Source organism: Simochromis diagramma, unplaced genomic scaffold (assembly GCF_900408965.1).
Source record: "Simochromis diagramma unplaced genomic scaffold, fSimDia1.1 OVJJ01000293.1, whole genome shotgun sequence".
In the NCBI taxonomy this organism is placed as follows: Eukaryota; Metazoa; Chordata; class Actinopteri; order Cichliformes; family Cichlidae; genus Simochromis; species Simochromis diagramma.
Window position 1 is genome coordinate 26,363,369 of NW_024386801.1, and position 21,283 is coordinate 26,384,651.

At 41.6% G+C, this 21,283-nt stretch overlaps 2 protein-coding genes across 5 annotated transcripts in view; one reads left to right on the plus strand and one right to left on the minus strand.

The window, feature by feature from the left end:
- Positions 1 to 21,283, minus strand: part of LOC120730432 (deleted in malignant brain tumors 1 protein-like) — a 390,545-nt gene that overhangs the window by 159,717 nt on the left and 209,545 nt on the right. The window lies entirely within an intron of this gene.
- Positions 1 to 21,283, plus strand: part of LOC120730433 (deleted in malignant brain tumors 1 protein-like) — a 94,406-nt gene that overhangs the window by 17,529 nt on the left and 55,594 nt on the right. For all 4 annotated transcript variants that reach the window (XM_040026838.1, XM_040026840.1, XM_040026841.1 and 1 more), the window contains exons 5-8: positions 951 to 1,256; positions 1,334 to 1,618; positions 18,001 to 18,306; positions 18,385 to 18,666. In XM_040026838.1, coding sequence (XP_039882772.1) covers positions 951 to 1,256; positions 1,334 to 1,618; positions 18,001 to 18,306; positions 18,385 to 18,666 — 1,179 coding nt within the window. The remainder of the gene's footprint in view (positions 1 to 950; positions 1,257 to 1,333; positions 1,619 to 18,000; positions 18,307 to 18,384; positions 18,667 to 21,283) is intronic.

A 21,283-nucleotide genomic window follows, 5' to 3' on the forward strand; every position in this document is an offset into this window, starting at 1 on the left:
TCAGATTTGAAGTTAAATTTTTTGCTGTAGAAAGAAGTTTTCTTCCCACGCAGAGTGTACAGTGGATGTTTTTTGTCACTTTTTACAGAATCAAACTCAAAGTAATGTCAGTTCTCCCAAGCATGGTCGTACTTGCTCCAGCACTCCATATAATTCATTGTGGATCTACACACGTCTGTTGCTGCCACGGACACCACGCGCTCGTACGTCATTGTCATGAGACACTCACAAATAAAATCACAGTTTAGTAATGTAGTAATGCAGCGTGCTTATGGGAAAGTAAAAGTAATCTAATTACTTTTTTGCAATAGTAATCCCTTACCTTACTGGTTACTTGAAAAAAGTAATCGGATTAGATTAACGTTACTCCTAACGTGTTACTGCCCATCTCTGGTTGTGACACACACAGTAGATGACTGTTCCAAAGCAGGGACAGAGCTGAGCATCAGGAGACACCAGAACCAACAATAGGCTCCTGCAAATCTTTGAGCTTCCTTAGTTGCCTTCACAAGCAAAAGAACAAGTGAGCTATCGGTCACAAATTTGAAGATCTCAGTCTCACAAAGATTGACATATTGACAAACCTCTTTAGACTTGGCAGTTTTTTTTAAAGAAAACAATTCAGCCAAGTATCATTTTAGAAAAATGTTGACTTTTTCATGCAAAGACCGTGGAATTGCTCAGCAGAAGAAATAAAACAGAGGCCTTTACAAATCATGATGATGTGCCCTCAATTGAAAATAAAAGATTACTGAGAGCTCTTCAAGTGTATACACTGTAAATGTGATGCTAACATGTCTCCAGTGTGTGATGTTATAAAGATGTATAAATGATGAAGTTATGTTGGAGTTGTGTTGGGTTTGAATCAGTGAATAGTTGTTTGTTGCCATCTTTTTCTTGTGTGTCTGCTGTCTCTGATCTCTCTGTTTGATCTTCTCTGATGTCTCCAGACTCTGTCAGGCTGCTGAATGGTTCCAGTCTGTGTTCAGGCAGACTGGAGGTGAAGTCTAACCAGAGCTGGTCCTCAGTGTGTGAAGCTGACTTTGACCAGCAGAATGCAGAGGTGGTCTGTAGGGAGCTCGGCTGTGGGCCTCCTTCAGTCCTCCAGGGGGCGCTCTATGGAGAAGTGGAGGCTCCAGTGTGGAGCAAAGAGTTCCAGTGTGGAGGCCATGAGTCTGCTCTCCTGGACTGTAGAAGCTCAGGCTCACCTAGAAACAGCTGCTCACCTGGCAAAGCTGTTGGACTCACCTGCTCAGGTAGAAGAGGAGCTGCTGCTTTGATGTAGTTCAAACTTACTTTATCCTTTTACTGATGACTCTCTGCTTTCTGTTAGAGCTTAGACGTGTCAAGTTGGTGGGAGGAGCCAGTCACTGTGCAGGTATACTGGAAGTGAGCCATCTGAGGAAGTGGAGACCAGTCAGTCACTCTTACTGGACTCTAAAGGCAGCAGCTGTTGTGTGTGAACATCTGGATTGTGGCTCAGCTGTTTCTTTGGAACCTGAATTATCAGGAAAATCTTTGTGGAAGATCAAACAAAATTGTATCAAATCTGGATCTGCTCTGTGGGAATGTGCAACATCAGGTTTTTCATCTCACATCCTGAAGCTCACCTGTTCAGGTAAACCCGTCAGTCAAAAATCGTCTGACATAATCAGAAAAAGATCTCATATAGACACTCATGAATGTTAAATATTATGCATCTTCATAAGGTGAGTTTTATGTTTCAATATTACTGTTTTTAGGCTTCAGTTTCCATCCTGCAAAGGTCAACACCACAAAACATATAATACTTGTTCACAAAAAACAGATTGTGGTCTATCACATTTTAATGAAACAAAAAAATATTCACAAAGTCCAAAACAGTGTTATAATGACAGACTCCAAACAATAATTGTGTTATGACAGTGGAAATAGGTTATAGTCTGCTCAGTGTTTCAGCATTACAGATATATAAGCAAAGAATGCTTTTCAACAGAGTAACTAGATATGCTGTACCTTATCAAATAGTGTATTTTTATGTAGCCCACCTTTCATTTGAGAAATGTCCTTAAACCATTTTTTAGCCACAGTAGTTCTTAATTATGGAACTAAAGGACAAAATTCATAAGTACAAGAAATAGGAATATAATAACTAGTTTGTTGAAACGATTTTACTAAAACACCTCTCAGTCCTAAAACACAAATCTTACTTACTGTATTTTAAAAGCTATGAATAAACTGTTGAAAAAAAGGTATGGCGGCATTTAAAAATGTATCCTAATGGAGCAAAGGAGATGTTTTATTTGAATGTTCATTTAAAATCCAAAGGGAAGATAAATTATGACAGACGAAAAAGTATTGCAAATGTTTTTATTTATTCAATTACAGAGTTATTTCTCTCTCCATGTGCATGTGTGTCTGACGCAATGGCTGTATCCCAATTCAGGGTATGCAGCCTCAACGGTCCTCAAGGGCCGCATACTCAAAATTGCAAGTTGCATTTATTTATCGTTCCTATCACCTTAAATCTTCACTCAAAGACAAGTATCTTTGACAGTGTATATATAGATGTATTATATATAAGAGACAACTATTGTTTGTTTAATATGTTGGCATTACATTACATTTGGCTCAATGCTTACATATATGTGTAAAAAGCAAATGTACGAGCTGTGATAACTGTTTCTGATAAAATGAAGAGTAGACTGATATATGAAATATTCCTTTATTGGGTGAGAAAATCAGACCATGTCATAACTGCTTTAAGTCATACAGAATAGATATCAGAGCCTTATACAGGCTGACTTCTGCTAAATGGGTCAAACTGGGCAGAAAGTATACAAACACATAACATCCTTATAGAATATGATGTAACACTATAGATCAACTTACCTCAGAATATATAAAGCATATAAACAATTACAGCAATATGATGCAACAAACACAGCAGTGCTACTAATCCAAAATACTCAAAGCTTCATAGAACTGGAACAAACATTTATTTTTAGCTCCATTCTGCTGCTGATACATACTTTAGGTTTCTGAATATTACACTTGTTGCTGCCTTTCATAGTGTGTAACTTGAAGGCCCTGAGTACTTTCTCCCACACTGAAAACACTGGAATGATCAAATTATTTGAATATTACCTAATAAGACTGATTCAGGACAGACAATTAGTTATGTTACACTTTCCTAGCAGTCCTTCAAAAACAGGGAACAGTCTGTCTATTCTCTCCATCTGTCAGCTGCTGCTGGCTCTTCCTCCTCCTCTTCCTCACACACTGCTGAGTTTGTCCTGGTGGATCATCAGGGCTGCAAAGCCTCACAGATGATGTGCAGCCGTGGGTCCCTCAGTCTGTCCTCACTCTGGACACTTGCAGTTGTCACGCATGGAAATCAAATGTGTGATAAGCTGCAGGATTCAAACACAAGTGTAACTTATAAATACATGTTCATACTTTTATTACACAATCAGAAAGAAAGAAACAGAGAGAGTGCAGGACAGACAGACAGGTGTCTCAGGTGTACACACTGCTACAAACAGGAGGATTTAGTGTTTGTGTTATTACGAGTGCTAAACAAGAAGAGTTCCCAGATGGTACAGTGGACACATGTGTGACTCCTGTGATTAAAGCATCTTTCTTTCAGCTTAACGAGTGAACCGTCAGCTCGTTCAAACACACGTTAAAGTCTGTTTGGCTCGACACCACCGAACAGAGGCAGCAATATAACATAGCTAACATTAACAGTGCAGTGAATCCTGCTTGTGCCGTGATATTCAGGACTGCAAACCGAGCAGCATCACTGACTTTCAGCTTGTTGTGTTTGTGGATATATGACTGACTTTAAATATCCATAAAATCATCACATTCTCTGTAAGATTAAGGTCGACTATTGTATTATTATATTTTAAAGGCTTTAAAACCAAGTTAAGGCTGAAAGTACAAACATCACTAATGTCACATAACTTTGCCGACATGTGGCCAACAGCAATTTTTTAATGTTCCTCATTATTAAACATTTTCACATAAATGAGTGACATAATATTCAGTACTTACTTTTAACAGTTTACTCTTCAGCCGCTCCGCTTCTGCCGTCTGTGGCAAAATTATCCACACCGACTGCCGCGCTATGAATTGTGGGATATGTTGGGCCACGAAGTCAAGTACGAGAAGGGCGGAAGTGAGAGGCTTGTGAAATGGGACAGTCTAGCCTACGTCGCGCTGTTCAGGTTGCCTAGCAACCATGATACTAACCACGAGAAACGTTTCATACAGCACTGTTTGACAGAAATGAAGGAGAAAAAATGTTTTGTTGGTCATTCATTGTTGTCATGACATCACTTTGATTAGTTGAGTATCTGAGGCTGAGACCACGGGACTGCAAAACATGATTGTTGGGCTTAATTTCTGTACTGAACAGTCATTTCAAGATTAGTTAGTAAATACCAATTAGCTAATGTTGTTCATGAGACTAAAATCATCTCACTGTGGTAATGTAAATATAATATGGACAATATTATAGTATTGTCAGATTATTATGATATGTGTATATTAGGGGTGCAACGATATTCGTATCGATATTGAACCGTTCGATACAGTGCTTTCGGTTCGGTACGCATATGTATCAAACAATACAAAATTTTTAATTTATTTTATCAACTTTCTTTCTGACGATGCTGTCTGTGTTGAGCGCTCAGTGGATCTGCACTCGACAGTGCAGCCTAGGCGGAGCAGTCGAGTGCAGATTCACTGAGCGCAGGGCAAGCTAGCGAGACAGAAGTTAAGCTCTCCTTGCAACATGGCAAATTGAACCTCCCCCATCCTCATTCAGATCTGGCGTTTGGAACTATTTTGGTTTTCATGTGACGTATGACCCTGCAGGTAAGCGCGTCATGGACTAAAGTAAAACAGTATGTTGGATGTGCCACGCAATGCTCAATTACATGGGTGGGAGCTAGTGTGTTAGCGCAGTTAGCTCGTTAACGTGTTGGCCGTCCAGCCCCACGCTCAGGGCGATCCGCGGTAGCTCGTTAACGGAGATTTGCCGTGTTGTGGCGTTAACGTCATTTCAACGAGATTTACGCTGACAGCACTAGTGGGAACACAACGAATATGACTGCACATTTACTCCGACATCATCCTAGTGCAAAGACAAGTGGAAGCCGACAAAAACAACAAGCACGCATGCTACAAACTTTACCCGAGTCATTTAGACAGCCGTTAGCACCTGATTCTCCTTATGGGGACCTGATATGTTTAATATGCTGCTGAGAATATAGCTCAGAAGAAGCGTATAGTATAGCTTTTATTTTGGAAAGAGACATTTCTCTGTAATAAACTCTCTTTTCCAAAGATGAGTGATTCCTCAATCAGATACAGGGCTCGCAAAATTTTTCCAGTTGGGCTACCAAAATCTCTCTCTGCCCTGCCCGTCAGGCTATCGCAGGAAGGAAAAATATATGTCAATGCTTTTGCATTCTTTCGGAAATGTAGCTGGGTAATTATGTCATTGGCATCGGTGAGCCACTGTCAATATGTGACATATTGAAATCGCGTTTGAATTTGCGCTTGTTTTTTGCTTTCACTTTGCAATCGCGCGAACTGTGTATGGAGAGCGACAGCACTGATTGGTGAGTGACGATCATTTGCGCACCAATTCCTCTGACATCGTCTTATCAATCGTCAGCTTACTATGCAAACATGACAAGTGAAATCTCCGGCAGCTTAAACATGTGAGAGGTTGATCACGCAGAGGATCGCTGAGCATTATGTGAGTGCGTGTGTAAAAGCAGCAGGATATATATTTTAGTTCTGCTGAGCCAAATAAGACAGGTCAGGGTGAAGAAGTGACAGCCAAAGAAAAGCTTACCACAAAACGGAAAAGTTATGACAAATCAGACTATAAGGCAAAAAGAAAGTGCAGCTTTATGGTTTCATGGACAAAAGAATTTCTGTGGCTGCAATATGACGAGCTAAATAACCAGGGCTGCACATAAGTGGTCCGCAGGTGCGCATTCGCTGTCAAAATAAAAAATGCACACAAGATAAGAAGTTGCAACGCGTGTTTGCGTACATAAGATTTTCAGGAGGACAGACATTTGTTTAGAACTCTTAAAGATGTCGAAGAAGCTCCTTTAAGCAATTACTTTGGTGTTCCTCCACCTCCAAAGAAATGTCAGAAGGAGTCCGAACCACAAAAGAAGCGCGTATTCTCGGAAAAGTAGTTGCAGGAGGTGAGCTGGCTTCAAACAAATGATGAATGCACAGAGATGTGGTGCAGAATGTGCCGTGAAAATTTAATAAATGACAAATTAAAAAGGCATGAACATTTTTTTTTGTATCGAAAAAATATCGAACCGTGACACCAAAGTATCGAACCGAACCGAACCGTGAATTTTGTGTATCGTTGCACCCCTAGTGTATATATATATATATATATGTGTGTGTGTGTGTGTGTGTGTGTGTGTGTGTGTGTTTGTGTGTGTGTAGAGGCTTCAAAACCAAGTTAACGCTGAAAGTACTAACGTCACTAATGTCACACAACTTTGCCGACATGTGGCCAACAGTAATGTTTTAATGTTCTTCGTTATTAAACATTCGCATATAAATAAGTGACATTATATTCAGTCCTTACTTTTGACAGTTCACTCTTCACCCGCTGCCGTATTGTGCGGCAAAATTATCCACACCCATTGCCGCGCTATGAATTGTGGGATATATGGGACCACGAAGCGTGCACCGGACCACGCTTGATATTTGGGGAGATCGACAGCGCATTTGGAGTATGCATTTGAAGTATGCATTTGAAGTACACTTCGAATTGGGACAGCTGTCATCGCGTGGCGGTGACGTAATCGCATTTAAAATGCGTACTTCAAGCGTGCAGACCCTGAATTGGGACACAGCCAATGAATGTAGAAAACACTGACAACACGACAGCTCCCGAAAATGAAGCCAAAACGTCTTTATCGCCCTCTGGTGTCTGGCTGCAGTATAGGTCATAAACCTCGCCTCCTCCATGTTAGTGGACGGGACTGGGGTCAGACTAAAATAAATAAATTCTCCTCAGTTAATTTTTTTCCCAAAGATTCTTTCTTTTATTATCAATAGTTCTCATCATGCTGATTTATGTCCAAGGGGTCTCCTTTCCCATAATTTTGATTCTAATTACTACTATAATGCCTTTATATTGGGGTGCAACGTCATCATAACAGCTTTGACTGGCAGCTGCAGCCATGGGGAGACTTGCGTATCTCTGTTCAGGTATAGCAGATAGAGCGTAGGCTCTGAGAGGAGGGTCAACATTTAGGTTACAAAACAACGACGGACTGTTTTTACCTAACAGACTGAGGTGTTCATCAGTAAACTGGACTACCTGACAGAAGGACTCGAGGCCCGCTGGACTTTTTTGGTGAGTTAAACATGTTTGTAAGCTAATCCGTAACTAACGTCCTTAGCTAGGTCCTGAGACATAGTATCAAGATGAGCACTCGGCTGTCGGGGAAACTTGTTTTGTAAAGTTCATTTAGCTAATCCTTGCAGGTGAATAAATTTACCCTGACTAAAGAATTCAAGAGAAATGCCCCAGGCTGCTCAGTCACTAACTAATTACAGTTACTGTACTTTTAAGAGTATTATGCTGTAAAAACAACAGGCCTCACCTCCTGTGCAGAGTTGATTATTAAATATTAGTGATCTGCGGATCGATCCTGAAATATTGATTCCTCCGATACCAATCATTTATGTTCCAGAATCGATTCTCCCATTAAAATATCGATATTTTAGTAATTTAGAGGAAATTTGTAGTTTATCATTAACAGGAAAACAGTGGAAAGAAACTATAACATTCGGATTGTCTACATTCAAAGGAACTACTTCATCTTTCGCCTTTCATAGTTATGTGCGAAATACGGCTGTATAAATGTCTCGCAGCCGCTGGCGTGTGCACTAGTGATGGTAAATTCGATTCTTTTTACTGAATCGAGTTTTAATGAGTCACTCACCAAAGTGAATCGAGTTCTTGAGTCATTTGAGTCACTGAGTCAGTTGACCAGAGAGTGCAAAAATGTACATTTTCACTCAAACTTAATTTGTTTCTCTTTTAATGTAAATCCTACTGCTAAGATGAATGATTCTAAAAGAAAACAACTATTTTATAGAGCAAAAAAGAGCAAAAAAAATCTAAAGGGAACATTTATTTATTTTTATTTTATTAGTATTTTCCTTAAATGTGTCAATTATATGTTTTCTCATCTAAATGTCCACTGAGCTGTGAGCCAGGGGGCGGTAATGCACCTGAACATTGGTTGCCAACCAAGAAGAAGAAGAAACTGTGACCCAGGAGGGAGGGGGTGAGTGAGTGAGTGATTCGTACATGCTATGATTCAGCACAGCAAGGGAGGGGGGGAGTAACTCAAATGTGCTGTTAGCACGTTAGTTGAGCGATGCTACTGTGAATCGAGGAGCTATTGTCTTGATGTGAGCTTCTACTCAGGGTTTTTTCTTCCAGTTCAGAGCAGAAATGTTTTTATTAAGAAACTGGCTGTTGTTTTTTTCCCCACAGTTTTAATTATAAGCTAGATATATTTCTACTAATGGAATTAGTTTGCTAACAGCAACAGGGATCAGTCATTGAGTCAGTTGCGCTTGTGAATCATGATTCACGAGTCAGTAAAGTGATTCTCGAGTACTGAACAATTTGTTCACGAATCGAACATCATTAGTGCGCACTCACAACAATGGCTGAGCGTAATTGGAGTCATGTGCGGACGTATTTTGCCACCACAAACAAAAAAGCAAAAAAGTGAGGTGTTGTAGCCATACTTGTCAACCTTGAGACCTCAGAATTAGGGAGATATTCAAAAGGGCTGTTGGGGGGTGATAAATACATTTTACAGTGTTTATTTATTGGATAAAATACGTTGAATGTCACCATTATTATTGGCCGGCCTGGAAACAGCGGGGGTGTCCAAATTCAGAGGCTGCTTCCACCTGAGGACCCGGCCTTCGCGGTCTAAAGAAAGCCGGGTAGTACGTCACGAGCTCCCTCGGTGAGTGAAATGCTGCCGTCTGCTCCTTGCTATCTAAAATATAACCGGGCGCTGACGTAAACTCTTGACTGTCTCACACTTCTGTTTAATCAGTTTTCTGTTTGACGTCTATTCGGCTGTGTGAAAACCCCGGAGGAACCCACCTGATGATTAATAAAGTTACATTTAATTTAATCAAATCTAATAACTTTAATCTCAGCCAAACTGATTTACTCACAAACAAATAAAACACTGAAAAAGCCAAACAATAACATTTTTAAGTTATCAAAGTGACTTATACAGTGGGGCAAAAAAGTATTTAGTCAGCCACCGATTGTGCAAGTTGGAAAATAAGTGGAAAATAAGTATTTGGTCACCTCAAACAAGGAAAATCTCTGGCTCTCACAGACCTGTAACGTCTTCTGTAAGAAGCTTTTCTGTCCCCCACTCGTTACCTGTATGAATGGCACCTGTTTGAACTCATCATCTGTATAAAAGACACCTGTCCACAGCCTCAAACAGTCAGACTCCAAACTCCGCCATGGCCAAGACCAAAGAGCTTTCGAAGGACACCAGGAAAAGTATTGTAGACCTGCACCATACTGGGAAGAGTGAATCTACAATAGGCAAGCAGCTTGGTGTGAAAAAATCAACTGTGGGAGCAATCATCAGAAAATGGAAGACATACAAGACCACTGATAATCTCCCTCGATCTGGGGCTCCACGCAAGATCTCATCCCGTGGGGTCAAAATGATCATGAGAACGGTGAGCAAAGATCCCAGAACCACACGGGGGGACCTGGTGAATGACCTGCAGAGAGCTGGGACCAAAGTAACAAAGGTCACCATCAGTAACACACTACAACGGCAATCAAATCCCGCAGTGCCAGACGTGTTCCGCTGCTGAAGCAAGTGCATGTCCAGGCCCGTCTGAAGTTTGCCAGAGAGCACATGGATGATACAGCAGAGGATTGGGAGAATGTCATGTGGTCAGATGAAACCAAAGTAGAACTTTTTGGTATAAACTCAACTTGTCGTGTTTGGAGGAAGAAGAATACTGAGTTGCATCCCAAGAACACCATACCTACTGTGAAGCATGGGGGTGGAAACATCATGCTATGGGGCTGTTTTTCTGCCAAGGGGACAGGACGACTGATCCGTGTTAAGGACAGAATGAATGGGGCCATGTATCATGAGATTTTGAGCCAAAACCTCCTTCCATCAGTGAGAACTTTGAAGATGAAACGAGGCTGGGTCTTCCAACATGACAATGATCCAAAACACACCGCCCGGGCAACAAAGGAGTGGCTCCGTAAGAAGCATTTGAAAGTCCTGGAGTGGCCTAGCCAGTCTCCAGACCTCAACCCCATAGAAAATCTGTGGCGGGAGTTGAAAGTCCGTGTTGCTCAGCGACAGCCCCAAAACATCACTGCTCTCAAGAAGATCTGCATGGAGGAATGGGCCAAAATACCAGCTACTGTGTGTGCAAACTTGGTAAAGACCTATAGTAAATGTTTGACCTCTGTTATGTTTGACCATGTTTGACCATGTTAACCTGGTGCTGAATGCCCAGAAGACAGTGGAGATTATTGTGGACTTCAGGAAGCACACAGCCCCACTCCCCCCCATCATCCTGACTGACACCCCCATCACCTCTGTGGACTCATTCCGCTTCCTGGGTACCACCATCACCCAGGACCTGAAGTGGGAGCCCACCATCACCTCCGTCATCAAGAAAGCCCAGCAGAGGATGTACTTCCTGAGGCAGCTGAAGAAATTCAACCTGCCAACACGGACGATGATGCAGTTCTACACTGCTATCATCGAGTCCATCCTCACCTCCTCCATCACCGTGTGGTACGCTGGAGCCACTATCAGGGACAAACAGAGACTGCAGCGTGTTGTGCGCTCTGCTGAGAAGGTGATTGGCTGCAGACTCCCATCTTTGCAGGACCTGTACACCTCCAGGACATTGCGGCGTGCAGCTCGGATCTCAGCTGACCCTTCTCACCCTGGACACAGTCTGTTTGACCTGCTCCCCTCAGGCAGGAGGCTCCGGTCCATTCGCACCAGAACCTCTCGCCATAAAAACAGTTTCTTCCCCTCTGCTGTTGGACACATGAACAATAACCATATGACTGTCCCCGCCACTATCACATGACCCTACGCTGTGTCACTGCATCATTCCATGTTTGGCACTGATCACCACCTGCACTAATGTATATATCTTTCTACGTAGCACTCTTAATTCTTATTCTTATTTTTATATCTTATGACACTATGTTTGCACTGAAGCACCGCAGCAATTTCCTAATGTTGTAAACCTGCTCAACATTTGGCAATAAACCCCTTTCTGATTTCTGATTCTGATTCTGATTCTGTTATTGCCAACAAAGGTTATGTTACAAAGTATTGAGTTGTATTTTTGTTATTGACCAAATACTTATTTTCCACCCTGATTTACGAATAAATTCTTTACAAATCCTACCATGTGGATTCATGGATTTTTTTTTCACATTCTGTCTCTCACAGTTGAAGTGTACCTCTGGTGCAAATTACTGACCTCTGTCATCATTTTAGGTGGGGGAACTTGCACAATCGGTGGCTGACTAAATACTTTTTTGCCCCACTGTATATCATGTTTAACCCAAGTAGTGAAAGACCGCGGGGGTTTGAAAACGATGTGTTGGTTGGCTCAGATATTTGAAGTTTACACAGCTACATTCTCACCTGAAAATATATTAAAAGTTTTTTTGCAACCCAGAAAGAGAAATAAGAGTGATATTAAAACTAAGTAGCTGCTGTCATTGTTGGAGACTGGAATTGGCTGGGCCGCACTATGAATTCTGCAATATGGTTTTTCAATTTTGTTGTCCGGGTGGAAAATCGGGAGAAATTCGGGAGAATTGTGGCTCTGGGAGATTTTTTTTTTGGGGGGTGGCACTGAAATTCGTGATTCTCCCGGAAAAATCAGGAGGGTTGGCATGTATGGTTGTGGCAACATCACTAACCTTGTCAAACACCTCAGAGTAAATCATATCACAGAATATGATGAGCGTATGTTGAGGCGAACTGAACTGAAGAGGAGGACAGGGACAGGTGCTGCTAGGGCGAGACAGACGTGTCTCACGGAGTCCTTTAGTGCTGCAGGCAGACAGGCACAACTTCTGTGGCAAGATCTGGAAACTGCTGTTCACAAACGCTGTCCATCTAATCTGACTGAGCTGGAGCTGTTTTGCAAAGAAGAATGGGCAAGGATTTCAGTCTCTAGATGTGCAAAGCTGGTAATTGCAGCAAAAGTTGGTTCTACAAAGTATTGACTCAGGGGGCTGAATAATTACGCACACCCCACTTTTCAGTTATTTATTTGTAAAAAATGTTTGGAATCTTCACTTCTCACGTGTACACCACTTTGTATTGGTCTTTCACGTGGAATTCCAATAAAATTGATTCATGTTTGTGGCTGTAATGTGACAAAATGTGGAAAAGTTAAAAGGGGCTGAATACTTTTGCAAGCCACTGTATATTCTCTGCAGACACAGCCACAGCAGAACAATGTTGAGTCTAAGGTGCTGGTAAATCAGAATACAATAACTGCCATGTTAAATCTCCCCATTCAAACCAGGAGTGACATGTTTAGCTGCTCACCTTAAATTGCTAGCTGTCTGAATGGTGTCTGTCCCGATTCGTGATTGAGGTGTGAGACAAACGACCACTGGTCCAAGTGCATCAAAAGAATGATTTTATTAAACACGCGCGTGGGAAGATACACATCACTATATTGTCAAGACAGATCTCCGCTCAAAGCATACTTTCAAAATAGTTTTAATAAGTCAGGGTTCACGCCCCTTCTCGCGTCAACAAAGAATATAACATGCATAAGTTGTTATTATTAATGACAGTTAAACAAGTTTCCGTGTTCAACAACACTTTGCCCTATATGACTGTCTCACCCTCCAGATGTTTCCTGTCGACTTATTCATGGCATGGTTATCTTTAACAACTTCTGCATCACTAGTTGCTATGCAAGGACAAAGCAAAATATGTTTCACCTTTACCCTAAAAATCTTACTTGATGTCTGTGTGTGTAAGCGTGTTATGCATTCATTTACCCCTCCATACTCTAAGCCATTCCTACAATATATCAGTTCAGACAGTCACGCTGAATGAAGCTTGTAACCTTCACAAAACTGAATACTAACTCCTATAAGCACAATTGCAGTGTGTGTAATAACATGATTAAAACTATATGTTTAATAACTTGAATAAATGTTCTCATCAAATGCCACTACTCAAAGCTTAATAAAAGCTTGGCTTTATAGATAATGGGGAGACTTTCTGGAGGAAACCTGGTTTTGTTAGGAGAGATGCCATTCATACAACTTTGGAAGGAGCAGCTCTCATTTCTAGAAATCTGGCCAAATTTCTTAACCCCCCCCCCCCCCCCAAAATGTGACTATTCCGAGTTAGGGCCAGGAAGAGTTGCAGTCTTACAGGCCTCTCCTCCTGTTACCCCTCTAAAAACCCATCCCTTAGAGACTGTGTCAGCTCCCAAACAGACAAAAAACAACCAGCAAAAAACGACTTAAACATAAAAAAATAAAATGACAAAGAAAGAACAATACAGCATCCGCATCTGAACCAAAGAGAAAGACAGTAAAATGTGGATTATTAATCATTAGTTACTTTTGTCTCTGTGCTTCAACTTCCCTCTGTTCCAGAGTCTGTCATGTTTCCATGTCTCAGTGTCTAGTCTGCATCTTTGTGAATTGTCTCGTACTTCCTGTTTTACTTTGGTAGTACCTGTTCTATGTTAGTATATCCTGCTTTGCTCCCCCTGTCTTGTTATGTCAGATTGATTCCAGCCGTATCTCCCTCCTGTTGTGCATTGCCCCCTTGTTACCTGGTGTGTATATATAGGCATATATAGGCTGTGTTCAGGGGCCGCATCCTTTGGAGGCCGCATTTGAAGGCCGATTACATCACAGCAACGCGACCAAGGCTGTCCCCATTTGAAGGCTGCTCCAAATGCAGACCACATATGCGTCCTTCATTTCCCCTAATTTGAAGGGCCCACATAGATTATAAAGGCCAGGTCCTCCAAAGGATGCACTCCCTGAACTGAGACACAGCTACAGTGTGTGCTGTCCTCTGTCACTTGTTGGTCCATCTGCTTGTCATCCCCTGCGTTTCTCCTGTTGTATTTCTCTGTGCTCCAATGCCCCAGGATCTGTGTACCCTGTCTCAGGTTTTTTATGTTTTATGTCTCGGGTTTTCTAGTCCCTGGCTTTTGTTCCTTTGAATCACTATTTAGTTTCACCCAGTTTAGGTTTGTTTAGTGTAGTTGCTGCCATGTTCAGATTTTTTTTGTATTTGTTTTTGTCCCACTGTGAATAAAGATATCTCATATGTCCTTTGTCAGTGCCAGCACTTGGGTTCTTTCTCTCATTCCGTCCAAGCCGTCTGCTGGCAGTAGTTTAACCATTACCTTAAAAGTCATCTCTAGAACTAGCTGTCCTAGCTAATTATAGGCCAATCTCTCCAACCTTCCTTTAAGGTTGACCTTGGTCCTCTGGAAAAGTCCAGAAATCCCTTTGCAAAGAATCTGGGAGTGTTCTCTGATAGCAGCTGTCGTGGTGTGTGGAAGGAGCGGACTCGAACGCAGATCTCCTTTTGCAATGAGACAGTGAATTTATTTACAGTGTGAAATAATAACAGTCCAGTGTGAAATCCTTCGGCCGAGGCTCCCCGTGGTCAATTCACCCAGCTCCCGAAAGTGCAGTATGGTGATGGCAAAACAGGCAACACTCCGTGCGTTAATTTCCCACTCGTGATTCAGCTTCCATGTTCTCCTCTCCACCTTCTAGTGCGGAAAGACAAAAAAAGAGTGAGAAGCAATCCGAAAGGGAGTATGAAAGAGCACACGATCTAAATACTACTAACAGGCTTAGTCTAATGATCCAGTGCTGACTGAAGTCTGGTCACAGCGTTAAATACATTGGGGTCTGATGGCGGATAATTCAGGGCAGCGGGTAAGTGTTAATTAATCGGTGGTGTGCAGAAACTCTGAACGGAGCTACTTCCGGGTTGGTGGACCCGCCTCCGGGGAAGCGCGGCTCCATCAAAATAAACACAAACATAAACGATCAGGTCGCCCAGCAGGGCTGGTCAGACCATGACAGTAGCTTTTCATTTGATAAACAAATAAATTCTGTTGTAAAAACCAGCTTCTTCCAGCTCAAGGCACATGCAAAAACCAAGAACATTTTGTCATTTGCTGACTTTGAGAAAGTGATACATGCATTTATTTCATCCAGGCTTGACTAACTGTAACAGTCTTTATGTTGGTATCAGCCAGGCTCTGCTCTCTTGTCTTCAGCTAGTTCAAAATGCTGCAGCTCGACTCTTGACAGGCACTCGTAAACATGACCATATTTCCCCAGTCTTGGCTCATTTACACTGGCATGCAGTACGTTGTAGAATTTTTTTAAAGATTTTATTGCTTGTTTTTAGATCTCTAAATGGATTAGCTCCATCATACCTCTCTGATCTGTTAACTAAAACTACTCCTAATAGAACTCTCAGGTCAACTGATAAGTGGTGTTTGATCTACTTTTTTTTACTATGTACAGCACTTTGGTCAACCTGTGTTGTTTTTAAATGTGCTTATAAATAAATTGATTGATTGAGTATTTAAAAGTAGAATGGGAGGCAGAGCCTTCAGTTTTCAGGCCCCTCTTTTATGGAACCAGCTTCCAGTTTGGATTTGGAAGACAGACACTATCTCTGCTTTTAAGATTAGGCTTAAAACTTTCCTTTTTGCTAAAGCATATAGTTAGGGCTGGACCAGGTGACCCTGAATCCTCCCTTAGTTATGCTGCAATAGGCATAAGCTGCTGGGGGACTCCCATGATGCAATGAGTGTTTCTTCTTCAGTCACCTTTCTCACTCACTATGTGTTAATAGACCTCTCTGCACTGAATGATTACTTGTTATTAATCTCTGGCTCTCTTCCACAACATGTCTTTCATCCTGCCCTCCTTCTTCATCCCCCCTTGCTTATAGGGGGTCATACGATTGTTGCGCTTTTCCTCCATGTATTATTGTAGGGTCTACCTTACAACATAAAACGCCTTGAGAGCAGGTCAGCCACTAATCAGAAGGTCAGTCGTTCGATCCCAGGCTGCCTCCTGGCTGCATGCCAAATATCCTTGGGCAAGATACTAACCCCATGTTTACCTACTGGTGGTGGTCAGAGGGCCCAGTGGCGCCAGTGTCCGGCAGCCTCGCCTCTGTCAGTGCGCCCCAGGGCAGCTGTGGCTACAATGTAGCTTGCCATCGCCAGTGTGTGAATGTGTGTGTGAATGGGTGGATGACTGAATGTAGTGTAAAGTGCTTTGGGGTCCTTAAGGACTAGAAAAGCGCTATACAAATGCAGGCCATTTAACTGTTGTTGTGATTTGGCGCTATATAAATAAAATTGAATTGAAATAAACTGAACACCTAATTGTTCTGTAAATAGTTTGAAATGGTTAAAAAAAATGCCTTGGCTGCATTTTTAGGTAAATAGCTGCATATAGCTTTAATGTTTGCAAAACTTGTGCATATTTTTTTTTTAATTTACAAGCTATATTTGCATTTCAACTTATGAATATGATTTGTTACACAATTTTGTGGCTGTTACAGTAAAAAAACCCATTCTTTTGTCTGATTTTAGATCAATTGTGTTAACACAGTATGTCAAAATGAAAAAAACAAAACAAAACTGCAGTTTTGTTTTGTTTTTTTGCACAACCTCACATGTCTGAATTTACATCAAAAGAATGATACCAAAACAAGGCAAAATAAATAGTTTTTAAAGGTTAAATGTAGAGGTCAAATCAAAAGTAGTCAAAAACGGCCAGTTATACACTGAACCCCAGAGGGTTAAACATTTTTGCAAGTAATGCAATAGTTACTAGTAGTAACTAGTGGTGCAATGGATTACGGTTGATCCGTAAGCCGAACCAATCCCACTCCACGGTTTGTCACGCACATGATCTGAAGATTCGAAAAAGAAGAAAAAAGTATGTGTATGATGTGCGTGGTCAGTCTGTCAAGCGATAGCTATGTTCAGCGCTAGCGGTCCAAGTGGAGGAGTAGAGGAGTTTGCGGTATTTAAGCAGCCCTTTGCTGCCCAATGCGACCGGGCTAAAGCTATTACAAAGGCTATTGGGGTGTTTAGCTGCAGATGGGAGGCTGTATTCCGTTGTGCAAAACAAGCCGTGCAGCCCCACGCACGGGGCAAATGGGCTACCCATTTGTCCACCCATTTGCCTAACTACAAATGGGTGGACCTCCAGGGCAACGGAAAGCTACGTGACCGTGACCGCTCATTATATCACAGCAGAGTGGTAGACAGAAAGCGCTGTACTGCCCTATATTGCACCTTAATTTGTTTTTATATAATTGCGTGGAATGAGTCTTGAGTTGAATGTTTATTAAAAAACATTCAACTTAATAGTCAAAAAAAACGTGATCCGATCCGAACCGTGAGACTTTTGATCCATTGCACCACTAGTAGTAACTACTTACTAGTTACTAGTAAGTAGAAGTAACTAGCAACTATAACAAATTACTTTTTTAAAGTAAGTTGCCCAACACTGGTTCTTAAGCATCTAAATACAATTATTTTCAGTAAATATGTCAGTGTAACTTTCACTAATAATATAATTACTTCCAATACTACTATTGCTAACAATAATAATGTTGTTGTTGTTGTTAATGGATTTTTTTTAAGTCTCCAGTCTCGCCACCTGTTGAACTGCATAAAATGTAAATGTCATGCTAGCATGTCGCCAGGGTGTGCTATTATAAAGATGTGTTACTGATGAAGTCACGTTGGAGTTGTGTGCTGAGTTTGAATCAGTGAATAGTTGTTTGCTGCCATCTTTTTCTTGTGTCTCTGCTGTCTCTGATCTCTCTGTTTGATCTTCTCTGATGTCTCCAGACTCTGTCAGGCTGCTGAATGGTTCCAGTCTGTGTTCAGGCAGACTGGAGGTGAAGTCTAACCAGAGCTGGTCCTCAGTGTGTGAAGCTGACTTTGACCAGCAGGATGCAGAGGTGGTCTGTAGGGAGCTCAGCTGTGGGCCTCCTTCGGTCCTCCAGGGGGCGCTCTACGGAGAAGTGGAGGCTCCAGTGTGGAGCAAAGAGTACCAGTGTGGAGGCCATGAGTCTGCTCTCTTGGACTGTAGAAGCTCAGGCTCAGCTAGAAACAGCTGCTCACCTGGCAAAGCTGTTGGACTCACCTGCTCAGGTAGAAGAGGAGCTGCAGCTTTGATGTGGTTCAAAATCACTTTATTCTTTTACTGATGACTTTCTGCTTTCTGTTCAGAGCCTGTCAGGCTGGTAGGAGGAGCCAGTCGGTGTGCAGGTGCAATGGAGCTGAAACAGGGAGAGTGGAGAGCAGTCAGTCACTCTTACTGGACACTGAAGGAAGCAGTTGTTGTATGTGAACATCTGGACTGTGGCTCTGCTGTTTCAGTACGAGCGAAAAGTAATTCAGGGACGTTTCTGTGGAGGATCAAATCTGACTGTGTTCATTCTGGATCTGCTCTGCGGGAATGTGCAACGCAGAGTTACATTTTATCATCCGTCCTGTATCTCACCTGCATGGGTAAGCACATTAATGAAATATTTAGATGCTGGTCAACATGTTTACTGAGAGAAATATGAAAGTAAAAGTAATTTCCTTCAGTAATTTCCTAAAGTAAAAGTATTTCCTTCAATTAACGTATACAAGTATTACATGTTTAGTTATAGGGGAATTAGCGGCAACACTAGAAGGTTCACCAACACAATTACTGAGAGGGGGGGGGGGGGGGGGGGTTGTCTCTGTATACAGTGTGGATAGAGTGAAGGTGTGTTTTTGGACAGTCTCCCAGAATATTTTCAACCTAATCTTTTTTTCCACTGAGCAGTGTCACCTATGCAGGGCATGGTCATTTCTGTTGGAGCTAGAGGTCTGTGCATTAGTGATGGGATTTCCGGCTCTTTTTAGAGAACCAGCTCTTTCAGCTCGGCTCACTAAAAAGAACCGGCTCTTTTGGCTCCCAACCGGCTCTTCAGGTTGTTTTGTTGCTTTAATTAATTTATTATTAACAACAATATAAAATTATTCATAAAAGGAATTACTAATGTAAAAAAAAACAACCTGTGGTTTTCTTTATATATGTTTATATATAAATATATATGGTGGCCCCTAGGGACAAAGCACGTTCAAACTCCAAAACACATTTCTAGCGTTAACTGAACTTCCAAAACAGAGCTACCTAGATCGCTTAAATTACACAATTGAAAGCATGTGTGTATTGTTTGTGTATTTATATACAGGCACTCATATATATTCAAATAATTTTAAAAAAATGTTAATTTACCTGTTATTACCACACACCAAATCCGGTCGTTGGTACTTCCTGGCTTGTGTAGCTACTAGGTAACAAAAGTGCAACACTGCGCCTAGCATCCTGGAGCACTTCTGTGTGTTTTGTACGTGTTTTGGAGTTTTTACGTGTTTTGAAGTTTTTACGTGTTTCGGGGTTTGTAGGTGCTATGGAGTTTTTATGTGTTTTGGAGTATGTATGCGCTTTGTCTGTAGGGGCCACCGTAAATATACTTTTATTTATTCACTCCACATGAAATGTAATAAATAAATCATATAATACAAAAACCAACTATTCACATTATAACTTTTAACTATTTAAATTTTCAGCTTTTTCCTTTTAAACAAATTTAATTCGAAACAACAAAAACACTGCAAACCACAACACAATTAAATATAAATATGAAAACAAAAAGAACATGCATATTCTCTGTCATATGGACCTGCATGATTAAACTTTCTGAATCCTTTATCATCCGCAACTGAAAATAGTTGTGGATGATTACTATACCTTTCTAATGTGACGTTGTTGTCCCTGGCTCTCTTTCTCTCTCTCTCCCTCCCGCTCTGTTCCTGTGCTACTGTGAGTGTAACTACTGCCCCTCCCCCCGTCTGCCCAGCACAAAGCACAAGGCTCGCGTGTGAAGTGGAAAAAAAGTGCGAGAGAGAGAGAGGGTGAGAGAAAGAAAAAAAAACCCACGGCTCCCAATAAGGAGCCAGCTGACGACGTTCATTTCAAAGAGTCGGCTCTAAGAGCCGTTTCTTTCGCGACCGACACATCGCTGCTGTATGGAGTGCCAGGACTGCCATAATGCATTAATTAAATACACCATTAAATAATTAATTAAATGTGGCAATAATTAATTAAAATTGGAATTAATGGGACAGTGGCGCGGCTGCCCCTCTGTTGGTCTTCCTTGGTCTCTTGTGTCCTGGGGGCCTCTGGATGTCTGGAGTTTTGATCTCCTCCATACCTGCTTCATGCCCTGGAGGACGGGGCTGCGGCCCCCCCACACCCTCTAGCAGATCATTACATGAAGGAACCTTTTGAAAAAACAAGCGCGTCCACGCTCACAGGTGTACACACGGGTGATCACACCCACAAACTACACCCTTTTTGGCTTCTACCTCAAAGCACACTGTGTTATGTTGATCTTATGTGCTGCACAATAATGTTTAATATTTAGTATTTACTGTCATATTCCCATATATCATTGTGATGTTGTTTATTCTATTACTCTTGTTCTCTTCTGCTTGTTTTCTTTTTTCTTTCTCAGCAGGTGATCCAGGTGATTGATATATGCATTTTTTTTTCTTTTTTTTTTTTCTGCTCATTCTGTTGGTTTTTGTCTTTTGCCCTTCTCCCCCGTCCCTCTTCTCAGCTGTTTCTCTTTCCCTCTTTCTTTCTCCCCTTCTTTCCCCCAGTCAAGTCTGTCCTGTATTCAGTAAGTGAAAATAAAATAAACAATAAAAGGTGAATCAAATGGACCATTACGGCAAGGCTGGGATGGTCAATTTGGTAAAGTAAATCCGTTGGGCATCTTTCTTTGCCTTTAGACAACAATTCTGATGGCAAAAGAGCCAAACGGGACAGGCAAAAAAAAAAAAAAAAAAAAAAAAAAAAAAAGATATCACCCTGCATCAACACACCTGAATCAAATGATTAGTTCATTCCCAGGCCTCTGGAGAACTTCAAGACATGTTGCGGAGGTAATTTAGCCATTTGAATCAGCTGTGTTGGATCAAGGGCACATCTAAAACCTGCAGGACACCAGCACTCGAGGCCTGGGGTTCCCTACCCCTGGTCTAATCAGTACAACCCATTATTCAGTAACAGGTAGAACCAACTACA